Source organism: Prunus avium, chromosome 3, assembly GCF_965620075.1.
Source record: "Prunus avium chromosome 3, drPruAviu1.hap1.1, whole genome shotgun sequence".
Classification (NCBI taxonomy): Eukaryota; Viridiplantae; Streptophyta; class Magnoliopsida; order Rosales; family Rosaceae; genus Prunus; species Prunus avium.
Window position 1 is genome coordinate 4,616,463 of NC_142286.1, and position 10,741 is coordinate 4,627,203.

Consider the following 10,741-nt stretch of genomic DNA (forward strand, 5'->3'; position numbering starts at 1 on the left):
CTAATGGCTATGATTGTGTCCCTGATCAACAGAATTTAGTAAGATTGGAACTAAATTTTGGCATTTTATCTATATATATAGTAACACTATAAAATGATCAATCAATCAGCAATTCACCAATATAATTAGGAATCAACATTTATATGGGCTCTCTTTAGTCTAATTACACAACCATGAGCACATAATGGTCACACATTTCATGCAGGGCAAGTTCAAATCCTTAAAAAAGGCAATGTGTTACGCGTATAAAATGAAACCACCGAGAAAAGAAACTATATCATAAGGTCACTTACATTATTTGAGTGAAGTGACAAAGGATTACTAACTAGTTAGTAAGTTAATACAACATTAATCACTTTTTTAGGCCTATTATACAATGTCATCTCATGATCCGAATCATTCATTTTTTAGGTCGTAATTCAAAAAACACATCTCCCGAAAAAATTGGCCAAATCAGAAATCGTTTAACCATTTGATTATTATCAAAACATTTCAATTGTTCATATAGGAAATATTGTGTTCGTTTGTTTATTTGATCCTAGAGAGATGACCAAATGTTGTCAAATGGTAGACGTATTTCATTCATCAATATAAATGTTTACATCTTCCTCAAGCAACTTAAGCAATCAAATGGTAGGCATATTTCATTTAGAATGACTAAATGTTGTCTGATCTGGACAATTATCCTTTGCAAGGTTGATACTTGAATGTATTACCTAAAAAAGAAACGGTCTTGATCATGAGATGACATTGTGGGGTGTGCTCAAACAAAGCATCATACTAATATACTAACCGGTTATCACTGTGCTCCTCTGTATATATAAAGTCGAAAGAGTCTTTGATAGAATGTTGAATGTCTGCTGCAATATTGGCTATATATATATATATGCATGAAATTGTTAAGTCTTTCAGTGTTAGGCTGATAATTTTGGCTTCATCGAATTATCAGGAGTTAGAAATATTTGACAAGTTTGCTTCAATTTTCAAATATAAAAATGTTGTGTTTGAAAACATTCACACAATTACTAATCTTGTCCTGAATAAAAACGTTATCAGACCTGTGTAGAACCCAACGCGTGAACACGAATTGTCATCCTAGAATTTTGAAATGGGTTGCACTGTGTTCATAAATCAAATCGTAATCGTGTTGGTCCTGTGGACACGAATTGCCCGGTCTGCAAACTCAAATTAATACATATACCGGTGGATCCTTAACGATACTATTAAATTAATTATTTTATTCTTATAAATCTGTAAACTCTTTCATCAACACATTGATCACGAAAGCGGAAATGAGTATTAATTAGCAACACCTAATTATTCTTCTGGCATTCTTTGTAGCAGGAATCAACATAGTTCAGCACTTTATCTTCAGTTAATAGGGTTGACGCAGTAGCAGTAACAGAATTATAAGCACATCCAGCAGTGCATTGAGATAGGCTGCTCGGGGCTTGTAGGCCGCAGTCTAGCAAACAGTCCCTGTAACAATCCCCGCTGTCTGCTCTGCCTCTGCCTCTGCCACCGGGTCGTCGGGGTTTGCGAACACGGCCCGGTCTGCGAATGCGGGGGGGTTTGATAAAACCCGGAATGCGGGGAAAGAAAAACCGGTCTGTTGAAGCTGAACCCGTGGTGATGCCGTGGCGGCGGCCGCACATAGCTGCACACTCAGAAGCACAACGACCTACATCACCAATGACTGAGTTTGGTGGCGGTGGACTTGCTGCTGTTTGATCTTCAACATAAGCATTGTCATCTGGGGTTACTGTGTTGGAAGGGATGTTGATTAGATAATCTTGATGATCATCGGCTTGAACATTAACCAAAATGATCATCATAATCACCATCATGATTTTGATCATGGAAGAAGTGATGGTTCTATATCTAGTTGCTTCCATGGCTGCCCAATCCCCCACTCTCTTTCTTTAACTATCAGAACTTTTGTTCTGCTTGTTCGAATGTTGAGCACAGAAACCGACTATTTATAGCCTCTGTACCCCTTGTCCATCTTAATTAGCAGCTCGCTAATTAAGCTAAACTTCCTTAATTGATTTGTAATGGTGTCTTTACTTGGATTGATTTTCGTTAATTATTCCCTGATTTTTGTTGTATTAATTCCCTGACTTGTATTGATTTATGTTGATTGCAGAGCTAACAGCCTACACTCTTGGATAGATTATCTCCTTAATCCTTGTTATATGTTGGCTAAAAACAAATTACAAAAAGCATGCATATTTTGAACCAATATAGAATTTGATACGGTTTTTTGTTTTTTTAATCAAGTCTGACTGGTGATACATATAGAAATTGAAACTGACACCCCCAATCCTTTGTGAAATGATTCAATTAAGTACAGATTACAAGCCTTGAAACCGTTTTGCAAAAAAGATTAGAGCTTAATCAGAACAATGAACCATTATTCAAAATTCCTGTAAGGAAATTCGCGAATTAAATCGGTGCCTGAACAACCTTGTTTTATGTAGTTTGTTCATCCAGTGTTGTAGAACATGTTTCATTTGTCCCTTTGATTAAGTAGCCAGATAATTTGTGACAAATTAATCTTAAATTGGTACAAATAATTGAACATAAAAGCCTACTGTTATGTTCTTGTTATCCTTTGATTGAGCTGCAACCATGCATTAATCCCTTTATGTGATTTCAATAATCCATCAACATTATAAACTTGTGCTCATCACAATGAACTAGACATCAATCTCATGCAATATTGGGTTTCCAATCCTATAAATAGGGGAAATGTGTACAAAACCAAACTCACCACACAAAATTTCCAGTGAAGTGTGTTAAAGACATTGGAGAGAGAGAGAGAGAGAGAGAGAGAGAGAGAGAGAGAGAGAGAGAGAGAGAGACTCTGTGAGATTAAAGCTATAGCTATGGACATGAAGGGAAGTAATATAGGAGTTGTGGCTATGATGTTCATGATGGTTGGGGTTGTTATGGGCCAATCTGTTGACCCAAACTTTTTTGATGATTCATTTTCTGATGTCACACCTTTCAAAAACTCACCTCCTCCTGTCAAAAAAATGCCACCTTCTCATCAAATCCCAAGTCCTCTTGCACCTGTCCCAAAATCACCACCTAAATCCCATTTTCCTCCAATAGACAACTCATGCCTGAGAAGCTGCCAGGTCAATTGCGTCAAATTTAATGACAATAAGATGTTTTGGAGAAGAAGGGTTTGCCTGGATGCCTGCCCTTCCAAATGCAAGATTAATGAAGGCTCAAAGTATCTCAAAAATTGTCTAATTGACTGCATAAAGAACATACCCAACCTTTCTGACCCTGCTTTTGGTATGTATATTCACTCAATTCCTCCAGTCTGTATATATCTTTTAGTCCTTTTCTAACTTCAGGGTGCTGACTTCTTTTTTCCATGTTTATGTGACAGTTGCTGAGAAAAGCATTAAGGGCCAATTGGATTTCTGCTACCACCGTTGCAGCCCGAGGATAAAAATAAATAATTAGATATTTCTATTTTCCTTTCATCACCATGAATAAGAGAAAATGTTAGAGAGAATTGCATTCCGAATAATAACATTGATGGGATTGTACACATGAAGGCTATTTGTCAAATCATGAATTGAAATCACCATATGAATAGCATCATGCTTGTGCTGCATCTGTATATTTGATAAATAAAAATGCCATGCAAAAATCTGAGTTTGAAAGCACCATATGAATCTCTTTTGGCTCATATCCCACTACTTGATAATCTCAAAGTCTTTAGTTGTGCATACTTTCCTTTGTTTGAACTTATAAAACCAACAAGCTACAATAAAAAAAAAAAACCAGAACACGAGTTTTTCTTGGATATGCTTCTCAGTTTAAAGGCTATATTTGTCTTAAGTCTCCTGGTCAGATTGTTTTGAGACATCTGTTTCTTTTATTCCCAGTCAATCAGTTCCTTTAGATCCTTCATCATTACCTCTTCAGCTTTTCAACCAGAGAACTTACAAATATTTTACCAATCATTCCAAGTAATTCACACCAAATTCAAACCAGGTCCAAGTCTGGAATCAGTGAAACGAAAGCCTTAACATCAGTTGTCACAGATTCTGCTGAAGTTGATCTATCGCCTTCTCTTCACCTTCTAAAGCTCCAGCTTGGCAGAATGCTATGAAAGCAGAAATTGCTGCATAACATAAGATAAGCAGGGAACACGAACTTTGGTATATGCGGATGGCACCATAAATCACACCAAATTCCAACAAAAAAAAAAACCTAAACCCTTTTTTTTTAACTTTAAAAAAGGACCCCAGTAAAGCCGTCCGGCTAAACTCTTCTTTTTATAAATAAATAAATAAAAAATTACCAAGTATAGCCGCGCGGCTATATTATTTATTTATAAAAAAGAACCCGCCAACGCCTAGTGTCCACGTGTCAAAGATAGTATAGCTGTGCGGCTATAATATTTTTAATAATAAAAAACAATAATATAGCCGCACGGCTATACGCTTTAAGTATATTCTATTTAACGGAAGTGTCGCCATGCGGCTATACTATTTATATTTTTTAAAAACCCCACCTAGCGCCTAGTGCCCACGTGTAAAAAACAATCGCGCCGCGCGGCTATACTAATTTTTATAATGAAAATACCGTAGTATGGCCGCCCAGCTATACTCTTTAAGTATATTTTATTTTAAACGGGTATAGCCGTGCGGCTATACTATTTATTTATTAAAAAAGCCCGCCTAGCGCCTACGCCCACGTGTCAAAACCAGTATAGCCGCGCGGCTATACGGTTTATAAAAAAAAAATTAAACAGAAACGACCCCAGTAAAGCCGATCGGCTATACGATTCTTTTTAAATAAAAAAATCCCGAGTATAGCCAATCGGCGATACTATTTATAAAAAAACAAAAAGGACGCGCCCAACGATTAGTGCCCACGTGTCAAAATTATAGCCGCGCGGCTATACTATTTATTATAAAAAAAAATTGACCCTTCTAGTTGCAGTAGTTTATAAATATTAATTTGCTAGTTTCGACATCTCCAAAGCAGATATTGAAGAGAGAGGAATTTCACAATAAATCAATTTGAGAGTTCAATTTTTTCTTCTTCTTTTTATGTTGATCCTTCGCCTTTTCTTTAGCTTCTAAAGCTCCCGCTTGGCAGAATGATATGAAAGCAGAAATTGCTGCATAACATAAGATAAGCAGGGAACATGAAGTTTGGTATATAAGGAATGTGGATGGCACCATAGCTAGACATACTAATTATATGTGTAAATTACATAAATCCTTGTATGGTTTTACGCAGCAATCAAGAGCTTGGAACGAGAGATATACCACTTTTCTTCCTGCAATAGGCTGTTTAAAGTATCATATGTTAGTCAAGACATAAACAAGACACAGACAGCTTCCCTAAAACAAGGAAAAGCTTGTCTATCACACTTCCACATTTCTATGTTTATAGAAACTCATTTCCATGTTTTAGGGAAACACAAATTCTGGAAATAATCCATGCTTTGTGATCTTGTTTGTAACTAATAGTTAGCTAGCTACATTTGTATAAATCTCCTCAAGATAGTAATACAAGGTAGATGAGCATTCTCTGCAAAACCTCTCATATTTCTCATTCTCTACTCTCTCAATTACACTATCTTTGGCATGGTATCAGAGCAATCGATTTTGGTTGCCTCTGCATAACCTTGTTCTTGCCTAATCTCTACCTATCCTTGCCCATAATTTGCTGTTATATTGTTCTTATCTCATACTTTGCCTTGCCTCAAAATTGGTCTTGATCACAAGTCTTATTTGTGCTCTTGTTTGCTGAAGTTCTAAGCTATTTCTTTCTCTACATCTCTTAATGTATTTACCTCATGGGTGACACCAACGACTCAATCAACTCAACGGCCGACTCCTCTAAGATCGACTCCACCAAGATCGACTCTACAACTCCACCACTCCGGTCCTCTCATGACTACTCTCAAATTACTCCTGATAAGTTGGATGGGTCCAACTACCCTGCATGGTCTCGTAGTGTTCGCTTGACCATCACTGCTCGTCGTATGGCTAGTTTCATTAATGGTAAAAAGATTGCCCCTGCCATTAATAATCCTAGCTATGAAGCTTGAGATGAAGACAACTGTTTGGTGCAATCATGGCTCCTCAACTCCATGACCAAAAATGTACATGCCTTATTTGATCATTACTCAACGGCTTATGCGGTGTGGGACGCAGCTCAGAAGACATATACTGTTACTCAGAATAGCTCCAAGTTGTACCAACTCCGTCGTCAGTCCGTCACCACCTCTCAAAATGGTGAACCTGTGAATGTTTTCTATGAAAAATTACACGTAACATGGCAGGAAATTGACAGCCTCCGTCCCTGCAAACATACCAATCCCGATGATGTGGCTCTTCACCAACAAGCACTTGAAGTTGAACGTGTGTACGATTTTTTGGGAGGACTCGATCCCAACTTTGATTCCGTTCGTAGTCGGATTCTTGCTATGAACCTACTTCCAGCAGTCATTGAAGCTTATGCACTTGTGGTAGAAGAAGATAATCGCCAATCCTCCATGCTTGGCGGTGGAAGTGCAATGGCGGTCAAGCCCTATCGGGCACCACACCGTATGTCCTCCGGACTTTACCCCCAAGGTCCCAAAACTGACGATGCGAAGGGAACTCAGAAGTGCACTCATTGTGGTGGTAATCATTTGGTTGAGAAGTGCTTTAAGCTTCATGGTTATCCTGAGTGGTGGGATGCTCTCAAGTCCCACAACAAAACACCCAAGGCAGCGTGTGTTATAACTACCGATGCTTCTCCATCTTTCACCCTACTCTCCGACTCCGAATTAGGTACACGACCCACTGCATGGATAATTGACACAGGTGCCACTGATCATATGACTTTTGACTCTACTATGTTTTCCACATTATCTTCTAAGTCTCGTCATCCTTACATCACTAGTGCCAATGGAGTTCCTTCTAATGTTGCTGGAGAATGAACTATATCATTTTCCCCTTCCTTATCTTTATCTCATACATTACTTGTTCCCTCCATCAATTGCAATTTGTTGTCTGTTGGAAAATTGCTTGACTCACATAATTGTTATGCCACATTCTATCCTTCCTATTGTATTTTTCAGGACCTCACGACTCACGTGACGATTGGACATGATAAAGGAAGAGAGGGGTTGTATTCCTTGACGGTCTCTTCACCACCAAGGGCAGCTCATACTCATGGTTCCAGCTCACAAGCTCGCAATCAACACCAGATTAGGCTCTGGCATTGTCGCCTAGGACATCCATCCTTTGGCTATCTTCAACGTTTGTTTCCGTCTTGAAACCTGTGTATTGGCCAAAAGCCATTGAACTATTTTTCCCTTAAGTGATAATAAGACGGAATTTCCTTTTGATTTGGTTCACTCTGATGTTTGGGTGATCGGTGCATATTTACATATCATTTTGTACCCTTCTAGCTTATGATTTGGTTATGTTTTTGAGTTAAACTTGTGCTTTTAATCCTTTTTGTGTTTATCTTTCAGTTCATTGAGCTTTAGGTAATAATGAGGGCTTTGGATAGTAAATGATGCAATCCATGCATGTTAGGGCCTAATTTGGATGAATGGATGAAGAGCTTAAAGACAAACTCAATTTTGGCTACAGTCCCCTGCCAGCTCAGTTTCGTAGGTCATATTGCAAGCTTTGTTTCAGCAACCTACATAGCTCGGATGAGGCCACATTCTTCATGAAAGTTGTTCCAATGGGTGTGTAATATAACATATCCAAAATTCAGCCCCATTGGATAAATATGGAGTCTGTTACCTAGCAAACACAGAGCCATGCTCAGGATGGATTTTATCAGCGCGCAAAATGAGTTAGCAATTTGTTTTGGCCTTAACTTCCTCCTCCGACCTTGGATTGGCCCAAATGATATATGGATGGAAAGAAGACATTCTGAACTTCAAGTTTGAGTGCTTAAAGTCTTAATTTGCTTAAGGGAAGCCCAATTCGTAAGCCCTTGAAGTTTCTGGTCATGCTGACCTCAGGATGAGCTATTATTTCTGGTTGGAAGCTTGGTCATGGTGACATGAAGATGAGCTAGGGCTGCTGGTGGGATTTATTAGTGAAGTGCATCAACCATTTCAGATTTTATAATGGAAGTGTTGTATGCATTAGTGAAGTGCATCAACCATTTCAGATTTTATAAAACAAGTGTTGTATGCATTAGCCATACTTAATTCAGATTTTCAGCTTCCTTAGGCCTATATATAGTGAGGTTTCCCAAGCTTGTAAACACACCCCAAGGGGGGGAGCTCTCAAACACTTCTCTAGAGCTCCCTTCCCTTCTCTCCCTCAAATTCTCTTAGTTTCTCTTTCTAGTTTTCAATTGTTGTAATGAAATCTTTTGGGCTGAAATTTTCTTTAAGTCTTTCCAAGTTCTACTTTACTTTTCATTATGTAAATTCTTTTCTTTAGTCTCAAGTTTGATTAGTTTCCAAGTTTCAATTATGGTTCATGTTCTTATTCATTATGCTTATAAGTTAATATGCTAGTTTGAATGATTGATCACCATTAAGGCTTGCATGTTAGCTATCTTGGTTTGAATTAAGAGTATACACCATGCTTTAATTCGAATTGAACTATGAATAGGAAGAGTATGTATGGACATTCGACAACAGGGATTAGATACATGCTTGGTTGTTTAAATTGTTCTTCTATGCTTAATGGGTTCCTAATGCTTAATTTTAGGTTAGACAACAAATGATCAAATTAGGGAATTAGGAACACAAGGTTATGACCACACACCATGGCTTAATCATACTTTAGCTAGAATCAATCCATTAATCTAATTGAACTTGGGAACTTATTTGCTTGAGTTATTTCCTTTTTTCTTGTTGTATTTATTTCCTTTCTTTTTCATTTCTGTTTTGTGTAGGGAAAATGAATTGAATCATTCAATCACCAATCCTCGTGGGATCGACCTCGCACTTACATATGCTATACTACCAAACGGCTCGTGCACTTGCGAGTATCACAAGTTGAGGATGCAGTTGAACCCATTTTGGTGCAGCTGTATCTACGCAACAAGTTTTTGGCGCCGTTGCCGGGGATCGGTAACATTGTTTGATTCTATTTGGCTTTCCTACTTTATTTTTTTTCTTAACTAGACAATTTCAAGTTTTAAAGTTAATGACGTTAATGGACAAGTTGTGTTTGTAGTCCAACAGAAAAGGACAATTGCCCAACAAGCAAGAGAACTGGGTTTAAGTCCCAGCTTACACAACCCATTGGTGCTTGTTGCTTTGAAGCATGGAATTGGACTTGTGTTGATTTTTCCCTTTCATTTTTTTTTTTTTTTTATATTTCGTAATCCTTTAATTCCGTTTCAAGTTTTTGTATGTGTTTGTTTTAGCAATGTAAATAGCTCAATAAAAATGGAGAGAGATGGCAACTTCAAAGAATGGGAAGTGTGGAGCAATGGGAGAAGTCGCGACCTCCAAGTGCATCACATTCGACCTAATCGCTTCAAGGGGGAGCATTTCAATCCTTTCTCTTCTTTGAATTATGTTTATTTCCGTCATTGTTTTTACCATTTGGTCCGCGCTGAGTTCTTTGTTTTTCTATGCTGAATCCAACCATATAAAGAACGTAAAATTTGGACTTACGGTTGGAAAGTTATAGCCTAAAAACGGAACAGAGGTCGAAGCTGAAAAACATAGAAACGAATCTGTCCAAATGGTGATAAACGGGTGATAGAAAGTGCTGTTTTTTTTTTTTTTTTTTCTTTGGTTTCTTGGTTTGTTTCTTTTAGTACAACAATTTATGTTGTTTGTTTGAATTTGTTTACAGTACTTAGTTCATTTTTGTTTATGGTTTGTTGTTTCATTTTATCTTAATTTGTTTTTATTTCTTATCTTTAAAATTTTTTTTTTTAAAAAAAAAGATTTTTCATATGAGCTGACTTATGGTAACTCCAGTGAGCACTTCCGTCAATACAGTGTCTAGGAGTTCTATAGGCGACACCTTCGGTGTCTAAGAAGTTTGGGTTTTAAGCGGGACCATTGTGACCCCTCCAACCTTCCCGGATCCCCTGGCTGTGTTTTCTGAGGCCCTTAACTAGTCATCCGTGAGTTGCTTGTATATTCGTGTGTTTTTAAATTAAGTTTATTTTTATTTTCTTTGTTTTCTTTTCTGTTGAGTCTTTGTTTTTGATTTGTTTTTGTTTTTGTTTCGTTAAGTTAGTTTATGTTTTTATTTACGTGGTTTGGTTGGTTAGTTTATTTTTGAGTGTTAAAACACATTTTTATTTCAAACATTGCATTAAAAAAAAACATAAAAAAAAAACAAAACAACAAAAACAAAATAAAAACAAAAACAATAAATAAAAAAAAACAAAAAAAGAAATATTCTTCATCTTCTTCATCATCATGGCTTGCCTCTATTTTCTCGCACTTGTAGAATCTGCAGCAGCTCCACATGGTCCTCATTTTTTCTCTGCAGTGCTTCCACGTGCTGATTGGCACAGTAGAGCCGCTTATGCAAGTCCGCCACCATAGCCTTCAAGGAAGCTATTTCCTCGCTCATCGCGGCACACTCCCTTGTCCTCGCCAGTAATCGCATGCCCAAATTGGTAGCGGAGACCGCGTGGAGCACAGTTAAATTGTGGGACTCCTCTACCGCTGCCTTATCAGACCTCTGTGCCACATGCAGATGATCTGTCGGAGTGAGCTTGCTGCTAATCATGCCTCCTAGCAGCACTGCTCTGTTCGACAGTG

At 37.8% G+C, this 10,741-nt stretch overlaps 1 protein-coding gene across 1 annotated transcript; it reads left to right on the plus strand.

The window, feature by feature from the left end:
• Positions 1–2,888: 2,888 nt before the first annotated feature.
• On the plus strand, positions 2,889–3,480 carry LOC148295483 (uncharacterized). The gene is made up of 2 exons (XM_088250206.1): positions 2,889–3,306; positions 3,404–3,480. Exons 1-2 carry the CDS (start codon positions 2,889–2,891, stop codon positions 3,478–3,480), a joined length of 495 nt encoding a protein of 164 aa, XP_088106332.1.
• Positions 3,481–10,741: the final 7,261 nt, after the last annotated feature.

Excerpts from the sequence above, each read along its gene's own strand:
- LOC148295483 (XM_088250206.1), top strand. The coding sequence starts at position 2,889 with ATGGACATGAAGGGAAGTAATATAGGAGTTGTGGCTATGATGTTCATG. Across the intron at positions 3,307-3,403 it reads CCTTTCTGACCCTGCTTTTG|TTGCTGAGAAAAGCATTAAG; the intron begins GTATGTATATTC and ends TTTATGTGACAG.